The sequence below is a fragment of the Malaclemys terrapin genome, chromosome 8, assembly GCF_027887155.1.
Source record: "Malaclemys terrapin pileata isolate rMalTer1 chromosome 8, rMalTer1.hap1, whole genome shotgun sequence".
In the NCBI taxonomy this organism is placed as follows: domain Eukaryota; kingdom Metazoa; phylum Chordata; order Testudines; family Emydidae; genus Malaclemys; species Malaclemys terrapin.
In genome coordinates, this window is record NC_071512.1 from 108478386 (window position 1) to 108505522 (window position 27137).

Sequence of the window (27137 nt, forward strand, 5' to 3'; positions counted from 1 at the left end):
CTGGATTTCCAGGAGCTGCTCTTTATCATGGATCCCACGTGGTGGGCTTGTGTTTCGCCCTGGTGCTCGTGGCCCACCCGGCGTGCCCCGAGCCAGGTCCCCTTTGCTACCTAAGGCGCATGGCCAGGTGCTCCATGCACCGAGAAGCGGGAGGGGGGAGCAGAAAGGCAGTGCATGTACCAGGCAGCTCATTGGTGCCAGCCCCCGGCACGCCAGGAGTTTGCTGAATAGTGACATGGGGTGGGGGGCACATTCGCTAGCGACAGCCCACAGCTCTTCATGGCCTGGGTGAAATTCACTCCTGGGCAAGCAGCCATTGCGCTGAGCTCTCTGCACAGGGCGAGTGACTTGCCAGGCTTCCTCCACTTAGTAGGGCCCCTGTAATGAGCCGGCTAGCGTGTGCTCGCCTGCTCTGTGCCCTCCGCTGGATGGAGTCAGCACTGCTCTACCATGTCATAGGCCCCGCACTGCTAGCAGCTACTGGGAGACCCTCCTTTTAGAGCCAGTGGGCAGGACTTTGGGACTGCAGGAGGGGCTGAGCTCTGTTGTCGATGAAGCAGCAAAACCCCGAGTGACTGTAGCGCATGGCAAGGTGCAGCTCCATCGTCCTCGCGGGTTTGGGTTTATTGCAGGCGTACGGCCCCTTTATCAGGAGCACCCGTTAATTCAGAGATTTAGAGAGTCCCATGGTGACCGCCCCAGACACCTGCCCCGAATAATTCCTAAGGCAGATCTGTTAGAAAAACATCCAGTCCTGATCTAAAAACTGTCTGTGATGGGGAATCCACCACGACTTGGGAAATTGTTCCACTGGTTTATTACCCTCAGTGCTAAACCTGTGCACCTTATTCCCAGTCTGAATCCGTCTAGCTTCAACTTCCAGCCATTAGATCGAGTTAGAGCTTCCGCTGCTAGACCAAGGAGCCCATTGTTAATTATTTGTTCAACCCGTAGATACTGACAGACTGGGATCAAGCCACCCCTTAACCTTCTCTTTGTGAAACTAAATCGATGGAGCTCCTGGAGTCGATCGCTGTGTGGCAGGTTTTCTAATCCTTGAATCATTCTCCTGGCTCTTCTCTGAACCTCCCCAATTTATCAACATCCTTCTTCAGTCGTGGCCACCAGCGCTGGAGACAGGATTCCCGCGGTGGTGGCACCAGGGCCAAACACAGTACAATAACCTCTCTGCTCCTACTCGAGATTCCCCTGTTTATGCACCCCAGGATCGCATTCGCTCTTTTGCTTACAGCATCACACTGGGGAGCTCATGCTCAGCTGATTGTCCCCCCCCCCCCAATCATTTTCAGAGTCCCTGCTTCCCAGGATCGAGGCCCCATCCTGTACGTGTGGCCTGTGTTCTTTGTTCCTAAAAACATACATTTATATTTAGCCACGTTAAAACACATATTGTTTCCTTGCGCCCAGTTTATCAAGCGATCCAGATCACTCTGTATCAATCCTCTTCATTATGTACCACTCCCTCAATTTTTTGTTATCTGCAAAGTTTGTAAGTGAAGATTCTGTGTTTTCTTTTGGGTCATTGATAAAAATGTTAAATAGCAGAGGGCAAAGAACCGAGCCTTGTGAGACCCCGCTGGAAACACATCTGCTCAATGACAATTCCCCATTTACAATGATAGTTTGAGACCTATCAGTTAGTCAGTTTTTAATCCAGTTACTATGTGCCATGTTCATTTTATATCTTTCTAGTTTTAATCAAAATGTTGTGCAGCACCAAGTCAAACGTCTATAGAAGTCTAAATCTATTACAGCGATACTGTTACCTTTATCAACCAAACTTGTCATCTCATCAGAAAAGGGTGTCCAGTTAATTTGAGAGAGTATTGTCGATAAACTCCTGCTGATTGGCATTAATTACATTACCCTCCTTTAATTCTTTATTAATTGAGCATCATATCAGCCACTCCATTATCTTGCCTAGGATTGATGTCAGGCTGACAGGCCTATAATTACCTTTTTAAAAATTGGCACAACATTAGCTTTCGTCTAGTCTTCTGGAACTTACCCAGTGCTCCAAAACTTATTGAAAATCAACATTAACAGTCCTGTGTGCTCCACAGCCAGCTCTTTTAAAACTCTTGGATGCAAGTTATCTTGACCCGCTGATTTTAAAGTGTCTTAACTTTAGTAGCTGCTTAACACCCTTCTGAGATACTAGTGGAATGGAAAGATTGTTATCATCACCATATAGTGAGACTATGTCAGGGGTCGGCAACCTTTCAGAAGTGGTGTGCCGAGTCTTCATTTATTCACTCTAATTTAAGGTTTCGCGTGCCAATAATATATTTTAATGTTTTTAGACGGTCTCTTTCTATAAGTCTATAATATATAACTAAACTATTGTTGTATGTAAATTAAATAAGGTTTTTAAAATGTTTAAGAAGCTTAATTTAAAATTAAATTAAAATGCAGAGCCCACCGGACCAGTGGCCACGACCCATGCAATGTGAGTGCCGCTGAAAATCAGCTTGTGTGCCATCTTCGGCACACGTGCCATAGGTTGCCTACCCCTGGACTATATCATCTCTTTTCCCCCCAGATATGGAACAGAAATATTTATTGAACACTTTTGCCTTTTTTGCATTATTATTGATAATTCTATCATTTCCATCTAGTAATAGACCAATCCCATTGTCAGGATTCTTTCTGTTCCTAATATATTTTTAAAATTTCTTCTTATTGTCCTTAACGCTGATGGTGATAGATTTCTCCTGGTGTCCCTTTGCTTCCCTTATCAATTTTCTACAATTCCTAACTTCTGATTTATATTCATTACTGCAGCTTCTGTATATATATATATTTTTTAATTATAGCTGGCTTCACTTCCCCTCTAAACCAGGTCAGTTTTTTAACCAGTACGGCCTTCTTCCTCAATTGTGGATTGTGGCTTTTGAGATATCTTGTAAGGAGTTCTTAAACGATTTCCAATTATCTCAAATTTTTCTGATTAAATTTTTCCTCCCAGCTGATTTTGCTCAGAATTGTTCCCAGCTTTGTGAAATTTTCCCTGTTAAAGCACCAAGTATTTATATCACTAGTCTGGACTTTATTCTGCTTGCACATTGTAAATGTGATCAAGTCGTGACCATATGTTCCTGAGCTACCACTGATTTTGAGTCCCTCTTTATCTGCTAAGACGAGGTGTAATAAAGAATTCCCCTGTGTTGGCTGCAACGCTTTTTGAGTTAGGAATCGAAGTCCCCACGATCACACTAAGGACCCCGTGCTGCCATTCCCTCGTGCGAATCTGGTGGTCTGTGGCAGATACCAAGTAGTGCCCCGTCCTTCTCTTTATCTGTTCGGACGTGATCCGTAAGCATTTCCGTTTTCTTCCAGCTTATCAGTGACTCAGCAACAGGCAATGCCATGTTTGATGTAGAGCGCCACTCCCCCTCCCCTTTTGCCCACTCGATCCTTCCCACCATCGATTTTAACATTCCAGCAGTGTGAACCCTCCCACCCGGTTTCGGTAACACCGACTAGATCAAACTTACGCTCATGAATGAGCAAATCCAGCTCCTCTTGTTCCTTACTCCTGGCATTAGTGTCCAGGAATTTCTTCTCTTCATGTCCCTTGATTAGTTTTGTTCTCAGCACCTCGAGTCTGGGCTAAAACAAGGCCCATGTCTGTGGCCGTGAGAGCGAACTTCCCGGGCTGCTCCTCTGGGCTGCGGAGATGTGCAGTGGGTCTGTGACACATGCGCTGCCCGTACGATGGATGCACCGCAGGGAGATACTCCCCCCGGAAGGGCTACGGGCATTGGCCAGGCTCCCAGTGGGCCACTCTTCCTGCTGCTACAGATAGAAGCCCATGTTTGATATGGTGACGCTCTCCCATCTTGTGCTGGGGAGGGAATTGAGGTGGAGGCTAAGGAGGGGGGCCTGGACCCAGCCGCTAAGGTTGCACTTGCAATGTCTTTGCACAAGAGGCAGCTATTAGGGGTGAAATCCACCCTTGGGGAAAAGCTCTGCACCGGGCTGTGGACCACTGATGCTCTGTGTCAGCCCGAGGTGGTGCATAGCCCAGGTGGGGATGTGGTCTGGCCGGCAGGAGCAGGGCCAGAGGCAGCGAGGCCTGGGAAGTTTGGAGAAACAGCCGCTGCTCAGAGGCCAGCAGGGGTACAGAGCGCGGAGTTGGGAAAGCCCCACGGGAGCACGCAAGAGGAAGGGAGCCCAGCACACGCACGGAGCTGCTGGCACCTCCAGGAGCGTGCGCGGGAGCAAGACACAGGCACGCCCCAGCACCAGGCCGGGCGTGGGGTCTGGATGGGCGCGGGGAAGTTGTGTGTGGTGTCTCTGGTGGCGCTCTCGGCAGGCTGTCTATTACCCGGCGGGATTATGAGGAGTGAGCGTAATGCATCGGCGTATGAATAGGGTTGTCTGGCTGATGGTGATGTATCGTTTTTCATTACCGCCTCTCAAGCCCTCCCTGCTCCACGGGTGGAAATTCTATTTATTCCCTAATTTGTAAAAATTCCCTCCTTATCTGATACCAATCAGGGAGGGGTAATTGGCTCTCCAGGGCTAGCGGCTGTGGTCCTGATGAAGAGATATGTATGTCTGCTCCAGCTGCCCAGGCACCCTGGCCTGCTCACCAACCACCCAGGCTACAATTAATAATGATTTGCAAATGGCAGACAAGCAATAACACAGAAAGATGTCCAGCCGGCCTCCTGCCCGCCCCTTCATTTCCTTCGGTAATATAAATGGCACGGGAGTGAAAATCCAGCACTATCAATTCTGAAATTAGTTATTCACCGTAATAAATGCTTCCTTTATTGGTGTGTGCTCCCCCCCAGCCTCGCTCTTCCAACCCCCCCATCTCACCAGCTACCTACTTCATTTGAGTCCCAATATGCAAATACCGTAATTTAACGGGATGGTGAAGTTGATTTTCATGTTAACTTAATTACTTTGATTTATGAAAGGCTGGCATGCCGACATCGCTACATCATTACATTTCCTTCCCCTTCGCCGTTACAATCCCCCTGGCCCTTCCTCTCTTCTCTTCTCTTCTGTTCGCCTTTCTTTTCCTTTTCTTTCTCTTTTCTTTTCCTTTCTTTCTTTCCTTCCCAAGTTTAGTGTTTTATTAGCTGGCGTTAAGTGGACATAAGTCCTCACCACAAATGCATGATGTGGAGGACAAATTCCCCGTTCTGCCTTGTTTAATCGTGCCTGGATAATGGATGTATAATTGACTCATTTGAATGCTTTTGCCTACAGGAGTGCATAGCATTAAATGTTTGATTGCCTTAATTTCCAAACACATCATTATCCCCTTCTTACCCGCTCTTAATAAACACTTTATGAGGATTTTTTTTGTAAAGGGAAAAAAATTCTCCACTCCTTGTACTTCTGTGGAGTGATAAACTCTAATTAAGTCTAATATTTAAAAATATGGTAATGGTGACTTGTTTGAATAAGTGGCCTGCATTTCCATAATTTCATTATTACGTAAAACACGCTAATTATTTGAAGTGCGCTTATTACTAAAAGAGAAATCGCCGCCTAATAAAGATGAAATTGGCTTTTTCCCCTTATTGCTGCTCATGCGGCTCTCCTTCGGTCTCTGCCTGGTCGTTAGTCCTGGGAAGTGGGGGCTCATCCTGGGGCACCTCAGAGCCGAGACGGCTTTGTCTGACCAGGCGCCCGGCAAAGGAATACCACATCCCCAGAGCTGCGATCCAGGAGTGCTGCGTGGAGCTAAGCATCTGCTCTGCGAAACAGGTGTAGCCCGGGGGGGCTGGAACGGTGCTTATCCTCAGTCCCCGGGGTGTGTTTACTTCCCCCCCTCCCCCCGAAGAGACAGTGGGGCCTGTCGCTGGGATTTCCCAGCCACGCCAAGCAATCGGGGCTCAGATCCAGACAGGCTGAATTTATCAGTGTAATGTGTCCTACAGGTGACCTGCCAGAGTCAGGGGTGGGCCTATTTTTTATGCATTATGCTGGTCAGAGAGGCCAAAATGTTTGTCTCCCTCTTATCCAGCTGTGTTTTCCCCCTTCCTTGGTTTTAGCCTTGGGTACATCAAGTCTGCCTTCCCCGTTCTGCTGGAGGCTTGCTGGGAGCCGAGAGGGTTGGCGTGACAGCTTCCCCATGCGCTCCAGGTGGGCAGGTACTTTCCTCCCCGCGCGTTCTCAGGTGCCATTAACAAGAGTCAATGTTAAGCTGAGCCCCGTCTGACCCAGGGGGTTGTTTGTACATTTCCCTAGCCCGGACACAGCCCAGAGAGGCCTGCTGCCCCCTCCGGGGGTGAACCAAAAAGTGCCTCTCTGCAGCGCCGATCAATCGGGTGCCCAGCCCCACAGCACCTGGGCGCTTGTGGCACCGGGCAGGGCGTGGGCGTGCGGCAGGCCTGCTCCCGGTGCTGTGCCATTCTTTGCGAACATGCCCGAGATTCTCTCGCTCCCTGAAGGCATCAGTGAATTCGTCTGGGGAGGGCAAAGGGAAGCAGAGGAGGCCAGCCCCCCCTGCACTCCCCGCACTGCAGGGCACGGTCACTGCCCCCCTCTACAGGCCAGCGGGTGCCAGAGATGCCAGCTGCTCAGGAGGGCGAGGGACGGACGTAGGCGGAGGTGTTTGTGAACATAGGTCAGCATGTGGGGCTCTGCTTCCACCCCCCACTGCAGCTGGGGCTCTGTCTCCGGGTCGTTTTGAACCCCACCTGCCCAGTTCGGTGCTGGGAGAGTCTCATGGGGGGTGGGGTGGCTCTGACCATCGACTCCCGATGGACTCCTGTAGTGGGAGCTGGCGGCTGCCTGATCTCTTCCCGTCAGAAGCGCCGTGGGGCAGGGGCGGGCGAGCCAAGCACCTCCTGGCTCAGGGGGCAAACGGGAAGGAAGCGGCTTTTCCAGCCGTCAGCCAGGCCGTGTGTAAACAAGAGATTGCCAGGAGGAAGCAGGTGCCTGGAGGCAGCAGGTTGAGTCCAGCGCGGAGTTGCCCGTCTTCCTCAGCTGCCCGCCAGCCCCAGCTGTATCCTGGGCCCAGGGCCAGCAGCACAGGGCATTGTTACCCATGCACCAGAGAGCAGCTGCTGACCTCGTGCTGGGCGTCCAGCGGGGCTGGTGTGGGCCAGCAGGCTGGGAATAGGGCAGGGGGGCTGGCTGGGGGTGTCACGCTGGGTCGGTATTGGCTCTCCCACGGGGAATGGGGCGGGGGGCTGGCTGGGGGGTGTGATACTGGGTCGGTATTGGCTCTCCCACGGGGAATGGGGGGGGGGCTGGCTGGGGGTGTCACGCTGGGTCTGTATTGGCTCTCCCATGGGGAATGGGGCGGGGGGCTGGCTGGGGGTGTCACGCTGGGTCGGTATTGGCTCTCCCACGGGGAATGGGGTGGGGGGGGCTGGCTGGGGTGTCACGCTGTGCATTAATATCCAAGGTGAAATAACCCCCTGGATCAAGGGCAAGCGGCGGGGGTGGGGGGGGTTACCCGGTCCCTGAGACTCTGCGCTCGCCCGTGGTGCAGGGGGGCTGCACCCCAGCATCTCTCTTCCCACGAGCACGGTCAGGCCTCCCCCTGCCCCAGCCTGCCCCCTTCTGCAGGGACCCGTCTCCCCCCCACCGGGGAGAAAGGAGCAGCAGGTTTGTCCCGAATGCCCCTCTGGAGCAGGGCAGGTGGGGGGCTCAGGGACGGCGCTCAGATGAAGTCAATAGAAAACTAATTTTCTGTTCTGCGCGAAGAAATGAGGTGTGTGGCAGTAATGTAATTGCAGCTAATGAGGTAAGTTATTCTTAATATCCTGAGCGCTCGCTGGCAGCTCCACCCGAGTTACCTGCTGGCTGTCCCGGGGCGCCCCGCCCTCCAGCAGAGAGAGGTTATTAGAGCCATTCGTTTGCGGGGAGGTGGGCCAGGACACCCCCCTTCTATCCTCCCCACTCCTCCTTCACAGTTCCTGCCAGCGACAGGCCCACCGTGGGCGGACCGCGTTGGCTGGGAATGGCCCTGGCAACCACCCTTGGAGGTCCCAGCGCCAGCGAGCGCGGTTCCTGCAGCAGCCAGAGGGGGGCGCTCCGGAGCAGCAGCACCCAGTCCTTTCCTCTGCCTCACCCGCAGGCCTGGGGAGCTTCACACCCACACTCACCCCCCCGTGGTGCTGCCCTTCGGGGGGTGATGAGCTGCGAGTCTGTTGGCTTCCCGCGGTCCCCGTCCTGGCCTTCAGAGACCTGCTGCTGCTGCCTTCAGCACAGGGCCTGCCCAGCCCCGGCTTCCCCAGCTGAGCCCGGCCCAGGCAGCTGCTGGGGGAAGCCGGCTGAACGCCGGGGGTAGGCGGACAGAGGCAGTGTCTCCTTCCCAGTCCCAGAGGGAACGCTGGCCAGGACGCCTGGGTTCTCTGACACCCCCTTCGAATGGTGCCCTGAGATCGAGCCCAAATCCTGGAGCCTGCAGCCTCGTGGGGCAGAGATGGGCTGAGCCACACGCCCCGGTTACAGTTGGTTCCTATTCCCAGAGGGCCCTGGCCCAGCTCCCACTGGGCGACGGCCTCGGGTTCTGGCCCACAGAGCCCTGGGATGGGAAATGGGGCAGAGACGACTTTGCTCTGGAAGCAAACGGCTCTGTTCGCACACATTGTTAGCGCTGGCAAAGCCCAGGAAAGGAGGTGGCGCAGGAGTGAAACCTGAGAGAACGTGCAGCTCCGTGCGCTTCTCCCCTGCTGCAGGCAGCACGCCCCGGGGAGACAGGGTGCTCCCACAGCAGCTGGGTCGTCGTATCTCACCCCCTGCAACAGAGCCCGGCGGGAGGGCGGATGCTGCCCGGCACCTGCTGTTAGCAGCTGGCAAGCGGCACAGGCAGGAGCGAAGATGATTTGTAAAATGACAGACCAGAAAACAATCATGTGCAATTGTCAGCGCGTGTGGCCGGCTGGGGACGCTGTCGGCTGGGGCGGGGGCCGGCCGTGCTCAAGGTGATCTGGCCTTGGGGTGACAGTAGGAGGATGAAGGGGGCTGGGGCGGGCAGCCTGTTCCCGCTGCCCAGGAGCTGTTCTACAAAGGCAGCAGTGATATTATTCATTACCAGTAATCTGCCATTATAACATTGACAAATGGTCCCTGGGCACCTGAGCGGCGGTTCCTGTACAGCCCATAAAGCATGGGGACAGTTTAAATATGGACCTGTTCAGCGTGGGGCTCGGGGTGATCCGTCTTCCCAGCGGGAATGCATGCTGCAGGGCTTGGCCAGAGGGGCCCGGACACCCCGAGAGCTTGTTCTCGCCGGGGCGGGGGCTGGCCCCCCTGTGATTTCAGCACCCACTCCCTGCAACGGGGCTCGGGATCTCGCCGCGCCACGGGGAACAGCTGCCCTGGCATGGTCCCCTGCAGCCTCAGCGCGGCGAGCTGGCGTGCGCGGTGTCAGCGACCATGCTGCCCCACCACGGCCATGGCACGCAGGGCAGGGTCTGGCCAGGGGTGTTGGGTGCCTGGCTCCAGGGCAGGGGTGACCCACGCTGTAGCTCGTGCCCAGGGAGTAGGGTCCGTCGGTTGAGCCCCTTCTCTTCTCTCCCAGCCCCCAGCGGAGCCTGACACCTGCACGGCCGTACCTGCAGCATCGGAGGTGCGGGAGACGGGGGGACTTTACCTCCCTCTTGCCCCCGGGGCACTGGGGCAGCCTCCCTGGAAGTCCTGACTCCCGACAGCCTAGCTGCGGCCGGTGAAGTTGTGGTGTCAGTGTCCCAGCAGATTTCTGCCCATGTCTGGCTCTGGCTGTATGTGGGTGGGAGGCCACGGAGATGTTCGCAACTCGGGAGTCAGTGCTGGCCCCAGAGCCCCACTCTGGCACTAGGGGGCGCTGTGCTGCCGTCTTTGGGCTGAGACCTTACCCCGGTGTCTTGACGACTTGTGGTCATTAAATATCTTGGCACTTTTCATAAGCACTGACCCGGGGTCCCTGATAAATTCCAGACAGGTCGTTCTGTTCTGCCTCTCTGAACTGCCCCCGCGGGTTCGACTGAATAGAGAATCGTTTCTCACGTCCAGCCACGCTGTTGGGTAGTGGTGCTGTGCATTGGTAACCAGCTGCCACCTTCCACCCAGGGGTGGCTGCATTGCAGTGGGGGGAAGAGATCCAGCTACCGGACGGGCTCTTTGGGTTTGGAAAGCTCCTCAGGAGAAAAGGTGCTGTGTGACTCTGAGCTATTAGCATCGGAGACTCCGGAGTGCTCTCACCGAGGCACGCGCCCCCTTCCCGCTCTGTGTGGATTGCCCTGGAGGGCTCTGCATGTACAATTGCAAACTGCTCGTCTGCGCGGCCACAAGTCCCGAGGGAGGAATTCACCGTGCAATGAGTGCAGCACAGTTCAGTCCCCGGTGAAGGGGCCGGAGCCTGTCGCATTGGCCGGGCAGCGCCCCGTGGGAGACCCACAGGGGCCCACCTGGGTCTGGCTTTAAAAAAGCAAACTCCCTGGGCTGGATTCCGAGCCCCCTCATGCTGGCTTAACAACTGGGGTTACCCCTGATGGAGATCAGCATCTGGCTCTGTGTGCCGGGAGCCTCGGGGGTGAAATGTGTGATGACGGGATACGGGTTGACACCGAGAAGCCTCAAAGGCTCTTCTCTGGTGGGGGGACGGGCTGAGAGCATAGACTAGCTGAAGGAGGAGCTGCTCGGTCGACTGTCGGTGGAGACGGGAGAGCGGGAGCGCCTGTTCTCGCTGTCTCAACACGTGAACCAGGAGGCATTCCATGAAAGGTGGCAAATTCAAACCCTCAGCTCGTAGTGTGCCTGTGGAACTCACTGCTAAAGGATGGCACTGCGTCCAAGAACTTAGTGAGATTCAAAGAGGGCCTGGACATGGATCCCAAGGACAGATGGAGGCGTTACCGTGGCAATGCTAAAAAAAAGCCGTGTTGGGAGGGATAAAATCCTCCTGCTCCAGGGTTTAAGCCAGTCTCTAGCTCATAGAGCCCGGACGAGACCCAGCGCAGGGGCAGATTGTCTCCCAGCTGCCTGGTGCATGGTTCTTACACCGTCCTCTGTAGCACAGTGTCAGGGGCGGATACTAGGCCCGCTGGGCTGTTCGCTCCCTGCAGCGGCCTGGGCCTAGGGCTGGGAGGGGGGCGGTTCTCTGAGCTGGGACAAACCCAGAGAGAGGGCAGCAAAGCGAAGCGCTAGGAGCTGTCCGAGTAACCCCTCGCTGACCCCATTGATACACACCACACAACAGCCCCTACATCAATTGCAATATTCCTACAATAACACCATTGATTTTCTCGTCACAGGCTGCACCCACAGCTGCTTTAAGGAGGAGGGAGTTAATAGTGGCCTCATTAAAAATCTATAGATTGCCCCCTCCCCCAAAAAGAAAAAGCAGTTTATATTCATTAGGGCTATTGAATATAAAGTAATATGTTTGTGTAGGACATTGGAGTAATGTGATAATCCGTCCGTGTATCAGGGAGAAATCCACTTAGCAGCCCTGTCAGCTTGACAAGAAAAATGTGCCCATAAAGTCAGGAATACATTGAGGGAGAGAGAGAGGAAGAGCGTGTGTGTGTGTGTGTGTGCATGCGTGTGTGGGTTGGACACCAGGTGTGCATGTGTGTGTGTGGCACCAGGTGTGTGTGTGCATGTTTGTGTGCATAGGTGTGAATGTACATGTCTGTGTGGCACCAGGTGTGTATGTGTGCACGTGCATACATGAGGGGGGACACCGGGTGTGCAGGTATGTGTGTGCACTTGTATGTGTGTGTATGTGGCATCATCATATGTGTGTGTGGCACCATGTGTGCATGCACGTGCGTGTGTGTATGTACATACGTGAGTGGCACTAGCTGTGTATGTGTGTGTGTACATACGTACATGTGTGAGTGGCCCCAACTGTGCATGTGTGTGTGTGTGTATGTGGCACCAGGTATGCGTGTGCATGTGGGTATGTACCTGTGTGTGGCCCCAGGTGTGCGTGCATGTGTGTACGTACATGTGTGTGAGTGGCCGCAGGTGTGTGCGTGCCTAGCACCAGGCTGGGAGATGAGGAGCCGGCAGTGACAGTGCCGGGGCCTGGTTCCCCCCCCGGGTACGACCAGAGCGAATGCACTGGACTCCGAGGGGCAGACTCGGTCACTTCGGGTGAAACAAGGCTTAGGGCCTGCTCACGTCCTGGCTCAAGCAGGGCCTCGCCTTGCGCTAGGCCCTGGGCCCGCGGTAGTTTCACCTTGGAGAAGGCCCAGCCCTGCCCCATGGGAGGCCTCACAGGTTCCCAGCGTCAGGCCGGGGAGTCCCCAGGCGAACGCCAGTGGGAGCCCCGGGCAGTGAGAATGGGATGGGGGACGCGGGGCGTGAGAATGGGATGGGGGGTGGGGTCAAGTTATCCAGACCCCGGCTGGGGAAGGGACCAGTTGCTGCGCCATGGGCATGCTCCCTGCATAGCCCGGGCCCCTGGGAGGACGGCGGCCGAGGCGTTTCCAGCTCTCCTCCCAGCATGCCCCGGGGCAGAGGCAGGGCTGGCGCACGGTGCAGGACCATGGGCTTGCATGTCGCAGGGGTGCGGGCGGCCTCGTGTTTGCAGAGTCCTCCCCAGAAGCAGTCAGGGCTGGCTGGAGCAAACTGGCGCCCACCATTTGGGTGATGCATTGGAGAGGGGTTAGGGAAGAGCCGCAGGCGTCACTAGAGGGTTAGAAAACCTGCCATTAGTGACAGACTCCAGGAGCTCAGACTGTTCAGTGTAACAAAGAGGCGGTTCGGGGTGACTCGAGCCCAGGCCGTAAGTACCCACGGTGGAACAAATATTTACTACGGGGCTGCCAGGGCTAGTGGCTAGCACGAGCCAGGGCTAGCAGAGCCCTTGGCTGGGAGCTGAAGCCAGACAAATTCAGACGGGGGAATAAGGCGTCAGTTTTTGACCGCGAGGGTCGTTAACCATGAGACCATTTCCCCAGGGTTGTGGTGGATTCTCCATCCCTGGCCGTGTTTAGCTGGCGAGGGGCTGTTTCTCTAGCAGATCTGCCCTAGGGGTTATTGTGAGCCGGTCTCTGGCTGTGCCACGCAGGAGGTCTGACGAGCTCCCCACCAGGGTCCGTTCTGGCCTGGGGATTTGGGGGTCGGTGACTCCTGTGTATGGGAGGAGACGTCTGAGCTCCTCACTGCAGCTTCCCAGCAGTCTCTCAGAGCCAGGCACCGAGTGACCCAGCAAGCTCTGCTCTGCGAGCCCCAGGCTTTGCTTCCCCGCCTTGCCTCCAGGCCTGCGAAGCAGCGTGTGCCCAGGGTTCCCCTCAGGGATGGGGCAGCTGAAGACACGCCCAGAGAGCAGGTGAATGCAGAGCCTGTACCGCTCTAGTAAACCCTGAACCTTTTCCACCAGCGACTGCTACCAACCCCTTGCCACCCCCAAAGTCACAGGACAAGAAACTGTCAAAGGAATCCACAGGCCCCCCACAAACCCTCCCCCAGGCAGAGATTTCCCAGGGACGGGAGAAGACCCAGACTCTATGGACCCCTAGGCACTGGGCAGAGCTGATCCATTAGACATGGAAGGTGCCCAGATCCCCACTGATGGGCATCAGCCCAGAGGCTTAAGAGACGCTGGTATTTCTGCATTCAGGCTTAGGGGAGTCGGGATCCTGCTGTCAGGAAGTCTGTGTGTGTCACAGGCGTGCCACCAACCCGTCTCCCCACCCTGTGAGAAGGGTTTGCCGAGCTGTAGAGCGCCCGCGGGGTAGTGATGGCACAGGGGGCATCACAACCTTCCCGGCTATGGCACCAGGGCGAGAGGCTGGAGAGCAGGGGTGCAGAGCGGAGAGGGGCCAGGAGAGTGGGGGTGCAGAGCGGAGAGGGTTTTCAGGCTCTGGGGGGATGCTGAAAGCTCTGGAAAGGGTCACAGCTGTTTTCTGGGTGCCCTGCCCACCTTCTCGGGGCACTCCGCTGCCTCCCCCTTCGGGGCGTTGTGCGCATGGCAGAGCCGCTGCCACCCTGCGGGCTCCCCTGAGGAAGGGGGACGCACGGAGAAAGCCACCCCACCAGTGTGCTCCCAGGTTGTCGATTGCCATTTTTGCCATAGAAGTTCCTTGCGCTGGGCACCGCCGGGCAGCTTGGGATAATTCCCCAAACAACCATCTAACGGGGTTGTTTTAAAAGCCGCTTTGTGTTTTTTTCTTTGGAGTTTATGAAAATCTCCCGCTCTAATATCCCGAGAGCCAGCCTATAATTGTGTTATTAAATCAATCGGAGCGGATTACATTGTAAAATCAATAGCCGGCTGTAATTGCATATTAGAAAGTTGTTCTGCTGTTGGGGAGGTTTTTTACGTGGATAATTGTAATAAGCGTGTTTACCTTAGCGCTGATTTGGAATCAGCCGAGCTAAATGACTTGACAGGCTTTGCACTCCAGCGCGATCACAGGCTTGTGTTCTTAGGGGTGTGCGGGGGGGACGTTACTGCTCGGGGGGGACCCGTCTGACGTCTGCACCTCACGGGCCTGCCCGAGCCCCAGCGAGCCCGCAGAACAGCCGTGGTGAAGCCATGGACAGCCTTCCTCAGAGACGTAGGGACTGGGGGCTAAGGGAATTTGTGGCTCTGGGTGGAATTTGTGGCATCTTTCTAAGAGGCCTGGGCAGGGCTGCCTGGTCACCGTTAGTTAACACGTTCGTTAGCGATTTGGAAGTGGGGAAGTGCAGCACATTGGCGGTGCGGAGTATGGGCTGGAGGCTCGAGCACAGGACGGCGGCTCCGGCTGCAGCCCTGACAAGGCACCGCAGGCCATGCCACGGGGTCTGGGTTTGGCTGCCTGTTGGCACCAGCCCAAAGCGTGGCTGCGACGCCGGCGCTCTGAGCGCCCTGGGTTTGTGTCTGCGCCGGGGGGCTGGGCTCGGTCCTCGGGCAGGGAACAGCAGCTGGCTGGGGGTAGGTTCTGGGTACGGCTGCAGCATGGCTGCCTCACTGCAGGGCCTGCCCAGGGAGTTCATGAACCTCTAGAACAGCTTGGGAGGGGAGGCTCTCGAGACACGGCCGCAGCCTCCCCGACAGACCCGCTCGACCGGCCCTGGCTGGAGCGGGGAGCGAGGCCAGGCCTGTCCGCGTGGCACCGGGATTCCAGCCAGGCCAGATTCTCTCTCCCGTGGTACCAGTGTGTCAAGCTGGCAGCTGTTCTCCGGGCTAGCTCCCCCGGCATTTCCCTTGTGTCCCTGGCAGGCAGCGCCTCCGGCGTGTGACGTGGCGCGTGAGCCAGACTCAGCAGCCGACGACAAGGCTGGCGCGAGCCGTTCCCTCCCAGCCCCTGGCAGGCAGTGGCGAGGGTGGCTGTTCCCTTGCGTGGGACCGGGGGAGCGGCTGGTTGGGGGTCTCCGTGGAGCCTGACGTACCCCCCTTTGCAGGGAGCAGTGGGCGTGTTTCCTGACCCAGGAACTGAACTCTGCTGTGCCTTGGGCCCAAGCCGGGCACTTGGATGGGGGGCACCGGCCCGGCCCGGCTGGGGAGCAGGGTCGCGGCTTGGCCGTGGTGTGGTTAACGCTCCGTTGGACAAGGAAGCCTCAGGTCGAGAGGAGAGATGGCGAGGGCGTCAGGTGGCCCGCGTTCCCAGCCCTACCTCGCGTGGGCGCGGGGCGAGAACACATGCTGGAGCTCTCCTGGTGCCAACCTCCGAGCAGGCACAAACCCGCCTTAGCCCTGCGTTCTGTACTGCGACTGCTCCAGCCCAGGACCGCAGGTGAACTCCTCCGGTGCTGTACGAGCCTCGCCACGACATCCAACCTGTCTCCACACCCCGGGGAGCTGCCTTGGCGCCAGATGGGCCCTTACACCAGGGGTCACAGCAGCGTTCAGGTTCCTCCCCGTCCCAAAGGACCCATCACCCCTCCCAGCTCCACAGGCCCTGCCTCATGCCTAGGTACCAGGCCAGCCTCTTGCCGTCTGGAGAGCGTTTCCCTCCCACCTGGGTGCTGAATCCCAGCTCTGCCTGGAGTCTGTCCCAGGTCCCACACGCACGCCCTACCCCTCTAGGCATTCGCCAGGGGGCTTGTCCGTCTCAGACAGGAGCCCTCAGGCCCAACCTGCTCTCTTCCTTACCGCAGACCTGCGGCCTTGTATCACAACCCCATCAGCTCTCCCAGGCTGGGCCCGGGCAGTGGGCATTGCTGCAAGTGGGCAGGTGATTCACGGGTGCCCCACCTGACAGGGCACCGTGCTGCTGGAGGTCCCTGGGGTGAGACCTAGTGCTGAGTCCCAGCCTTGCACAGGAGTTCTGGCCAGACTCCCCGTTGGATAATTCCAGTCTTGGAGCCATGGTCCCTATTGTATCCACGGCGGGTTATATGCGTGCGCCCGGAGCGTTTGCAAGTCGTGCAGTTCGGCAGGCTGTGCACGTGCCCTGCACTGACTCGTGGTTTCGTGCGAGGTGAGAAAGGGCACAGCAGGCCCCCGGCGTCTCCGGTTCCTTCTCCCCACCCATGGTCCAAGTGACGCGTCTCCTCTCCTCTAGTCCTTGTGCCGCGCTTTCCAAGACTTCACAAACATGCCCTCGGTGCTGTCCGTAGCTTGGATTTCTTCCCCTGTTCACTGTCCCCTTTCGGAGTTTTGTTCGCCTTTTCCTTTCATACCAGACTTAGAACTTGGGACATCGCTTTGGTGGTGTCTCCTGCCAAATGTCCGTCCCCCCGCCCAGGACCCGGGCCTGGGTTCTGGGTTATGCCGAAGACTCCAGGGTCCAAACCGGTGCTTCCTGCGACGTGCACCACGGCTGCCTGTACTGCTTGGGGGAAGCGGACATCTGCCTCTCCGTTCCCGCCCGTACTCGGGAGACCGGGGTCTCTGCCTCAGGAAACACGTTAGGGACGCTGCCATGGGACCGGGATCCTGGCCGGAGAACCTGCCCCTGCACATCGGTCTGTGCAAGTGAAGAGCGCCCTTCCCCTCCCCCCACCCTCCCCGAGCCTCCCTCGGGCACCAGTGCACGGACCCCGTGCCGGGGCCTGGCCATGGGCCAAGGAAGCAGGTGCCTGAGCCTGGCAGTGAGTCTAAGAAGGATTCGGCACCGGCCACGATGGACCCACGTGTTCCATGGGTCGCCCCGATGGCCAGATCTGCCGGGACCGGTCACGGATCCTGCGCCTCCGACTGCACCGAGTCCCGGGAAACGTTGCCCCCAGACAGATGCAGTTCCCAGCAGCGTCCAGCAGCCCCGTTGGCCCCGGGTCCCCATAGTAGTTTGCATTGGAGGGACTCCGGTCTCCACAGGCCCCGAGCCGATCCCCAAATCGAAAGGACCCTTCCCCCGCTATGTTCCTGCCGCCCCCCGTTCCGGCGGTTTAAACGGCTCCACCCCTTGGCGAGATTTCTGACTCCGATGATACGGATCCGACGTGCTCCACCGCTCCCGTTCCCAAAGCAGGACTCCCGGGAGGTTCCGGCGGCACCGGGCAGTTCCCCACCTTCTTACCCGCGGAGTTGGTATCCGGCACCGTGGTCACAGGCTACACAAGAGCGGGGTCAAACGGCGCTCGTGGCCCCAATATTCACCCTCGGAATGGTCCCGCTGGGTTAGGGGGACTCCCCCACGTCACCCCCACAACCCTCGTTGGGTGGACGCTCTGACATAGCACTGGATGGCGCATCGGTTAGCCCGACGGTACCAACGGATCCAGAGAATTGGCCCTTGTCTTCTCCAGACGCAGCCCCTCTTCAATCCCCTGCTCCACACCGGATAGCTATCGCCAGTGCCAAGAATTGCTGTGAGAATGGAGAGTGTGTGCACGCGCACTGGGTACATGTCTGTGTAAGCATGTGCGTGCGCACCCTGGCGTGCGACACTAGTGCGTCGGTGTGAAACGCAGGGGCCGTGTGCTGGTGTGCGACATTAGTGCGTCGGTGTGAAACGCAGGGGCTGTGCGCTGGCGTGCAACATTAGTGCATCAGTGTGAAATTCAGGAGCTGTGGCTGTGCTAGCAGCCTTCTGATGGAATAATCTGCACTGATTAGGAGTCTGCCCCCCCAACTTCCTTCTGCCTCGCCACGAGTTGTGTAAGTAGCCACACTTCTCCTTCAGCCTTGACACTGTGGTGCGATGCCGGCCGACTGCCTTCCACGGGCACAGAGCTCGGCCGCCAGCTCACTACAGCAGGACTCTACTGCCCGAGAAACGCCCTGTCCCCGGGGCGGATGTCATCACTCTGACATCAGAGCTGGGACACTTCCCAGAAGCCCAGGCTGAGTTTGACATTGTTTAAACCAATTGGAGAGCAGCATGCAGATGAAGTCTAGACAATGCTTTGATGATTGGCTGAGCTGCCTCTGATGTCACAGTCTCCCCACTGAACAAGGCGCCGATGGCAACGCATCCTGGATGCTGGTTTTGAAGGTTTTCCCGATATTCGGTTTTTCCGCCTTTCTAAGCCGTCTCCGAAGGAATAACGTGGAGCCCGGCTCAGGCCACCTCTCCAGCCGCTGCTGGGCCTCCAGCCCCTCCCGAACTGCCTTGAGCAGCCCCGCTATCCCCAGGATCCAGGGGGGAGATGGGGCACGGCCGCGCCCTGTGGCAGAGCCAGGAATGGTCCCAGCCCAGCCTCGCCCATTTCTAACCGGGGAACCGTCTCTCGTTGCGGGGTTCGTAGCTCTGTGAAACGCAGCCGGGGAACTGGCCGATAACAGCGCTTTGCGTCCCTGGCGGGGGTCTAGTGTCCTCAGCCCCAGGGTGCACTCGGGGAAACTGAGGCACAGACTGGTGACTGTGACTTGTCCAGTGGCAGAGGCAGGCATACAACCCAGAACTCATTCACAGCTGTTACAGCCTGAAGAAACCGCTGTGGCCATTTGGTCTGACCTCCTGCGTAGCCCAGGCCGGAGCCGGTCCTGCACGGCTGCGCCCGGCCCATCCCTTCTGGTCCGGCGAGAGCAGAGCCTGCGGAAAGAGGCGGCTAAACCCTGGCCCCAACGGCCTTGACCCACTCGGTGACACTTCCAGAAGAACAGGTGTGCCGTGCCGTCACTGCCTTCCTGCCCTTTGTGCTCATTGGCCCCCCCTCAGAGCTGGGGGGCATCCCTGGCACACGGGCGCTGATCCCGGGGAGTGGAAGGGGGACAGCGCAGCTTCCACCTGGCTCCTGGGGAAGGGATCTCTTCCTCCCAGCCCCACCGTCGGGGTGTCGCTGGGAACCCGAGGGAGGCAGCTGGCTGATGGGGGCCCGTCCTGTGAAAGGGGAGGGAGTAGGGACTAGTGGTTAGAGCAGGGTGCCTGGGTTCCAGCCCCGGTGCTGCTGTTTGACTGGGGCTCTCTGTGGACCGGGGAGGGGGAGCGGGAGGGAATGGTTGTAAAGCGCAGGGCGCCTGGGCTGGGACAGCTGTACTCCGTGATTCCCCAGCAGCCTGGGGTTGTGAGCCCTCCGCTGGGCGGGGCGGTCCCGGTGCAGCCTGTCTGGGAGCCACCAAATGAGCATTGGGGTTATTTCTTCCAAGGGCACAAGTTCTCCCCGTGTTCGTTAGCGAAAAGCGATTGGCAAAGGCACACCCCCCGTCCTGTCCTCTCCCGGCTGAGCCAGCACCCGTGGGAAAGGAGAGACAGAGGCAGCGGGTCTGTTACAGAACCGTGCTGTCGGCTGGGCTCCTGGGCAGGAGAGTCGCCCACACTGCCAGCGTCTGGGGGTGTAACCCCGTCCCTCAACTTGAACGGACCAAAATCTCCTGCACCCGGGTGCGGGGCGGGACCGTCCTGCTAGGTCAGAGCTGAGCCTCCCGCCCAGCGCCCCCAGGCTGGCCAGGAGCCTTGAGGGGAGTGCCAAGCTTGTCCCTGGAGGTGCCCTTAATCTCCTGCACCTGGCCCCATGCCCGGGCGGGGGAAGCTGCAGGACACGGAGCAGGAGTCCAACTCTCTCCAAGTAGGGGCTCCACGTGGGGTCAGCATGGCAGGGGCCAGTCTGGGGGTGCTGGAGGAATCGTGAGGCAGAGCAGACCCAGAAACCCCTGCCCCAGATCCCCCAGGGCGGGCGTGGAGTAGAGACTGGCACTGGCAGATGGAGGGTACAGAAAACCCGATCTTTCCGTGTGGTCTGTGGGGGGCTCGTCATGGGAACCCTTCGCCCCCCCATAAGCCCCTCGCTTGGGACAGAAGCTGTCTGAATTCCCAGCACGGACAGGATGCCTGTCTGCCTGAGTCCTTCTGCAGTGCCCGTCCCCATGGCATCGGGCCTCAGCGCCGGCCCTGCTCGGCCTGCACCCGTGGGTGGGCAGAGGGGAGTTGGTGCAGTCCCAACAGTAGGGGGAAGGACGGCTCCCACCCCCCATCAGTCGGGCCAGGCATTCCTGGCTGTTGTGAGGCTGGGGGGATGGGTTGGCCATTCAGGATGAGCTGGGGGTTGGGGCAGGAGCTGGGGCTGGTGGGTTTTCTGGTGGCGCGTCCCAGCTCGTGTCATTCCAGGGCTGGCACCACTGGCGTCTCCGGGCGGCTGTGTCTGACCTGGGCAGAGGCCCTGGGGCTCCCGCGGGGCCGATCCGGCCAGGTGGGGGCGTGAAACGATCGCGCAGAGCAGTTCGGTGCTGGGGAGTCACCGCGCAGTCGCACTGCCCCACAGAGCCCTCGCTCCCCGTCGGGCCACAGCGGGAGGCAGAGTCCGTGCCTGGCTCTGCGGCTGGGAAGGGGGGGCCGTGAGCATGCGGTGAGCTGCAGGGGGCTCCACCTGACTCCCGGTGGGCAGGGTTGTCCCAGTGGTGTCGGCGGGCGCCCGGAGCACCCAGCGCTCACGCCCCATAGCTCAGCACCCCCAGACGCACGCCCCACGGCAGCTCTGTCCTTCCGGAGCCAGCACCCGAAGGGTTAGCGGGGAGATCAAAGCCTCTTCTCATTGCTAAGTGGCTGCCGGTGGCACCTGGCAGCAGCGGGCAGGGGCTCTGCCTGATCCCGGCGCAGCACTCTGTCACCAGCCCGGCTGCTGTCTCCGAGACAGTGAAATATGGGCACAATTAGCCTGGATACAGTTCAATTATGATAAACAGCGTTTGCACCCTTTAAGCCGTGATTAAAAGGCCTCCTCCCATTGATAGAGAGACCTAATTTCACATTATTATCGCTCCAGCCTGGTTATAAAGCACTCCCTGGATTTACCCTCCCGAGATGAATGTGGAGGCTTCTTTATCATTTACACATCAGTAATGATGCGGCTTTCCCTCGCCCAGCACATCCATCCGCGGGGCCGGGGTGGGGGCTGTGCCCCCCTCGCCCCCCGCCAGCGTGGCATGCTCTCCCCACGGCAGCCGGGCCCCGCTGCCACACGCAAGTGGGCAAAGTCACCCTTACGGTAACAGCTTGATAAATGGCCGGGCGGTAATGAAATGGAGACATCAAGGCGTGGGGCGAGGAAGAGAGAGTGGTAATCAGAGGGAGTGGAGCTGTCCCGAATCGGAGGGGAGCGGGAAGAAGGATCGCCTCTCTGCTGTGTGCTGTCAAGGGAGAAATTACACATTTACTCTTGCTTTTTCTTAAGGAGACGGCCCCCATAGATCAAAACATGGATTTACAAGCCAATTTTCAACATGAAATATAGACACCAGGAATCAATTTAAGCCCTGCTTCTATTTTAGCAAGCGGTGCCTGCGTTTAGTGCCAGGTAAATAACACAAGCAGGGGCCATTCCTCCCGCCTTGCCACCCGCAGCCTCCCTGCTCCAATGCCACCACAGTTCTCCGGTGCCAGTCCCGCCGCCGGCAAAGGGCAGCACCGTCCCCGCCAGCCCGGCCCTGCTCAGTGCACACCGCCTCCTTGGGCTGGGGCAAGGAGCTCTTTGGGGGATGCTTCGGCCCTGCCTGCTTCCCCCGGCCCATGACACAAGAGCCAGGGCCTGCAGGGAATGTGGAACTCCTGGCCACAAGCCGGTCAGAGGATTGGATGCTTGGGTTGGATAATTGACTCTTGGGCTCTACGCGAGCTAAGCTTGGGGACACCAGCATTTGGGCTGGTTCTTTGCCCTACGGCAGCACGGGAGGTCCCCACTGAGATCAGGGCCCCGCGGGGATGGGCACTGCCCAGACAGCCCCAGCCCTAAGACGAAGGGTCGGGGCCGAGGCAGGGTGCAGGAATCCGGCCTGTGCAGCGTGCAGTCACAGCTGGCCAGGCGCGCTGTGGGAGCAGGGTGCTGTCCTGGCCAGTGACCAGGGTCCAGCTCCCGGACCGGCTGGGCCCCCCGGGGCCACCACTGCCGCTGGGTTAGGGTGGGGAGCAGAGTCCGGGGAATTGGCAGGTCTCAGGCGGGAGCAGGATGGCAGCACGGTTGCACCAGGCTACGCACGTGCAAATGGAGCGCCCCGCGCTGGGGGTGAACGCTGGGCCCAGGGAGGGTCATGAGACCCATGGAGAACGGCGGTGGGGAGCGCGGGAGGGGTTGGCACTGGGCAGCGATCGGGGCCTACACAGCAGGGCTTGGGTTACCCCAATCCCTGGGAGATGATTGAGGGCCATGGGGGCCCAGGGGCTCACGGCGCGGCCCCTGGGCAGTGTGAAGGCGCGGGGGGAGGGGTGGGGGTGGGATGAGACACCAGCCTCCCGGGTGTGGACGGGGCCACAGGTGCAGTAGGCGGCTGCTCTCTAGTGCCCACGAGGTGGGTGGCACCATCCATCCCTCCCAGAGGGGGCATGTTGGGGCTGCGCTCTGCCTCCACCACCTCCTCTCCCATCCCGGCTGCCGCTTCCCTGGACAGGGCCCTGCCCGTCTCCACCCGCTGGCGTGTCGGTCCCAGGGCTTGGCCGTCTTCTTTCCCCAGAGCCCTGCCTCCCGCAGCCCTGCTGGCAGGAGAGGGTCTGGCCAGGCCCTGCAGGAGCTGCCTCTGGGGGCACTTGCTGGGGACCCAGGCCCAGATCCTCAGAGGGTTCAGGTGCCAAACCAGCCCTGAGTTCAGTGGGCGTTAGGGGCCCACGTACCCTGGAGGATCTGTGCCCCCTGCTGCTGGCTGTGTGCGCCGAGCGCCGGCTGCGGGACTGGCCTGCAGGGGGCGTGGGACACGTTACACGCAGCGCCCCCTGCTGCTGGCTGTGTGTGCCGAGCGCCGGCTGCGGGACTGGCCTGCAGGGGGCGTGGGACACGTTACACGCAGCGCCCCCTGCTGGTGGTTGCAGGACTGGCCGGCCCCGTGTGCAGGGGGCGCGTGTGCAGCAGCGGGTCGCCTGGCGGGCTGCCGAGTTGCTCACCCTACTGGAATGCAGGTTTCCTGCCCGGGCCCAGCTGAGCAGGACGAGGCAGGATGTGAGCCCAGCGGAAGCTGCTCCGGACGGGGCCTCCTGCCAGGGTCACGGCCTGTGCAGACAGCAGGGCCGAGCGCTGGCAAGCGGGGCAGGGCACACTCCCGGGAGGGGGGCGGGAAGAGAGTGTTACAGGGAAACGAACTCATGCGTCTGACGAAGTGGGCATTCACCCACGAAAGCTCATGCTCCAATACATCTGTGAGTCTTATAGGTGCCACAGGACTCTCTATTGCTTAACTCAGAGATGGGACAGGGCCAGCTGGGGGTGGGGGGAGCAAAGGGAGGAACTGCCCCAGGGACACCCCCTGGAGTCCCACAGGAGGCCTGGGCCCGGGGGCTGAGTCGGGGGCTCGCTGCTCGGCCTAGGGACGGTACCGGGGGCCTCGCTCCCTGCCCGTGAGTGTGTGACAGGGGTGGCCTGGGGGCAGTGCAGGCCTTGGGCTGGGGGCACCGTGGGACAGAGGCTGCCATGGAATTCACCCAGGGGGATCCCAGGAGCTGTCATGCCAGGGAGGCCGGGGCAGGCTGGGGAATCAGCCCCCGGACTTGATCCGACCCTGGGTGAGTGGGCAGGGAAGGAACCTGCTCCCAGACGGGACGAGATGGCAGAGCCTGCCAGTGTGCAGCTGGCACAGGGTTATTGTGGGGTCGCTGGGACTGCCAAGCTGCACCCAGGTGGTGGGTATCGTAGGGCCAGGCCCAGGGGGGTTGTTATTGTAGGGCCGGGCTGTGACGGTGCTGCCCGTGGGAGCCAGCTGAGGTCACTAAATCAGGGTGAACTGCAAACAAAATGGGGCAGACAAACCCCAAACGCTGGTGGATCTTCCAATACTTAGATTTACCAACCAGCCCAAAACAGCTTCTGTAGAACCTCACTGGTTACTCAGAAGTCCAACCAACACCCCAGCCTCAGGCCTCCATCCAGACACACCTGTCGGATATGATGATGATTACTGAAAATCTTATCTCATCATATAAAAGAAAAGGTTCTTCCAACCCCAAAGGATCAGCCACATACCCAGGTCCAATGATAACTTAGATCTGACCCAAAATACACGCTTAGGGCCAATTCTTATTAACTAAACTAAAGTTTATTAAAAAAGAAAAGAGAGAGAGAAATGGTTAAAAGATCAATATACAGACAGACTTGAATTCAATTCTTGAGGTTCCGATACATAGCAGAGGTGATCCTGTAATTGCCAAAAGTCCTTTTAGAAATAGTCCATAGGTTATAGTCCAATGTCCATATTCAGGGTGACTCCAGTCAGTGACTGGGGATCTCAATCCTTATGGCTTAAGGTTTCCCCCTCTTGAAACCCAAAGCAGATCTGAGATGCAGCAGGATCGTGTCCCAGGGTTTTTATACATTTCCAGCAGCCGCTTGGCCTGAGAAAACAATAGGGTTAACTCTCCTTCTCCCAAACATCCTGGCAATTAGCACAGGGTAATTTATCCATTAAACAGTTCAGATACAGGTTACCCCAACCGTCAAAGAGACAATAATACTGTTTCCCTCAAGTGTCTTCCTAACTGTTAATATTCCTTTTTTGATCTTTGAATTAAAGCTATAGCAATAGCCAAGACTTGTTTGCTGACATCACAAGCCCTGAGCACACAGCTCCCCTTCTCTCTCTAACAATGCCGGCTGCATGTCAAAGCTCTGTTCATTTACAGATCTTCCTAACCAGTCTCTAAAGTTGGGCCCTGGGTCAGGTCAGTCTGGGAGGTAATTAACTCTTTCTGGCCCTGTCACCTTTCAATGAGATATTATATCACACTCATAACGTCACACGGGCCCAGGGGGGTTGTTACTGTAGGGCTGGGGCCTGGGGGTCGTGATCATAGGGCTGGGCCCAGGGAGGTTGTTACTGTAGGGCTGGGGCCCTGGGGGTTGTGATCGTAGGACTGAATGTGGGGCAGGGTTAATTGGTGGCTTTTTTTAGAGGTGTTTACTCTGGAGCGTAACGACCTCCCCTGCGGCTCTGTGGGGTGGGATCACTGGCAGGTAGCTCCTGGGAGCTGCCCGGAGCTGCTGGACAGCAGTGGGGGCCATTTGCGCTGCCCAGGCAGGCCCTACGCCCTGTTAGCCATTACCCCCTGGGGCAGCCAATGAGCACACGCCCTGGCCTGCACCCTGTGGCAGCCGGGCCGGCGACACGGGCAGGAGGGCCCCGGAGCATCTGCACAGGCCAGCCACCGGCGTTCCCACCATCACTCCACAGAGCCTCCCAGCAGCCAGGCACACCCTCGGGCTGCGTTTCTAACACGTGGGGGCTGGCTCGGGCCCTTTGGGAGGGGCTCTGCTGTCCCCAGGCGCAGGGTTATTCTTGCCTTGGCCTCACCCCGCTCTGCTCTCTCCGCAGATGACTGTAAGAACATCGCTAACATCATGAAGACGCTGGCCCATAGAGGTTTTATCTTCAAGCAGACCTCCAAACCCTTCTGATCGGCGGGGCGGGCCGGACAGGGCTGCATGCGGCCGGCTCCTCCACTGCGGGAGGACGGGCGAGAGCATTCAAAGGGCAACCGAGGACAGAGGCGACGCCACACCCAGCTCCGCTGTTACGCCAGTAGAGGTTGTATATATGGAAAGGAAAATCTCTGTGTAGACCCGACGTGGATCCCCCTGTCTGGGCTGCTCCGGCCATCGCCCGCCCTGCCCCCGGAGCCGCCCAGGGCGCTTGCACCACCTGGTTAGAGCTGTAGTTCCTTCGTCTTTCTTCGCCCCTGGTTTCCGTTACCCCCTTGTGCCCCCCGGCCATGGGTCGCCCTCTTTCTTTTCGGTGTTTGTTTCCCTTCGGCCAGGCCCTGCCGGGCGCTGCCGGGTGACCCACCGGGGCTGCGTGGGAGCTCCAGCCTGACATGGCCGCGGGAGCCCCGCCCCGCCCCGCCCAGCCCGCTCCCCTCCCCGTTGCAGTGAACACTAACCCCGATCCCCTGTGTGTGTCAGCAACCCGGCTTTCTGCTCCTGCTCAAGTGCCTGTATTCTCTGCCCGCCGGCTTGCCAGCCAGGGCTCTGGGAGCGGGGTGGGGGGCAGCTTGTGCCTCTCCCAGGGGGCTCCTGCCCGGCCCCCCCACTCACCCCTGCCGAAGCGATTCCAGCTCCTGGGGGCACCAGGTCCATTGCTGGCAGTGGACGCACCAGCGAGTGCTGGCACAGAACGACGGTCCTTTTCTGCCCCCCCCCCAGTCCCACCGCTGAGTGAGCCCCCTCCCCTGCCCGCCCACCTGAGCTGCAGCTCTGCCCTCGCCTGCCCCATTCCCCGCGGTCCGGGCGCTGCCCCTCGCAGGCTCCCGGCCGAGCGCAGCAGCAGCTGCCTGGTTGCCTCGTCCCCTCCGACTAGGGGGCTCTTGGGCCCGTCCTTCAGGTGGGCTTGGGGGCAGGCCCCATCCCCTGGAGCCCCAGGGCCATGGAGCTCCTGCAGATCAGCCAGGACTCCAGATCCCTGCTGAGCCCAGGCCGAGGCCGTGCCTGGCGCTGGCCCATGGTGCTGCTGCAGCGCTGGGCACCGTGCCCCGCCAGCGGCCGGGCTCCCTCCCGCCCCACAGCCAGGGGCTGAGCCGGCTCGGTCACCAGAAAGAAAATACAGGCACTGAACGTAGCGGTAACCAACTGCATGGTGTGTGGTGTGCAGCGCAACCAGCCGATAACGCAAACCCACCGTCCTCATTGTCTAGTTATCCTCATCCTTGCTGTAAATGTGCCACATGAATAAAGTTTGGGGAAAAAGGTGCCTACGTGTGTGTGTACGTGCGAGTGTGTGTGTGTGTGCACGTGTGCACGAGTGCGTGTGTATGTGCGCCTACGTGTGTTTGTGCGCATATGTGCATATGTGTGCGTGCGTGCAGGCGGGGGAGGGGAGGCATGCAGGGGCTGTGGGGCAGAGCAGGAGAGGGTGCATGCAGGGGATGGGGCTGTTTGGCCTGGGGCAGTGGGTTGCTCTGGAGGGAGGCCCTGGGATGCGCCCTCCC

The 27137-nt window shown here is 58.8% G+C and overlaps 1 protein-coding gene across 3 annotated transcripts in view; it reads left to right on the forward strand.

Moving 5' to 3' along the window:
- Nucleotides 1-26899, forward strand: part of ERI3 (ERI1 exoribonuclease family member 3) — a 225557-nt gene extending 198658 nt beyond the window's left edge. For all 3 annotated transcript variants that reach the window (XM_054037792.1, XM_054037791.1, XM_054037793.1), the window contains exon 8: nucleotides 25529-26899. In XM_054037792.1, coding sequence (XP_053893767.1) covers nucleotides 25529-25611 — 83 coding nt within the window. In that variant the 3' untranslated portion in view covers nucleotides 25612-26899. The remainder of the gene's footprint in view (nucleotides 1-25528) is intronic.
- Nucleotides 26900-27137: the final 238 nt, after the last annotated feature.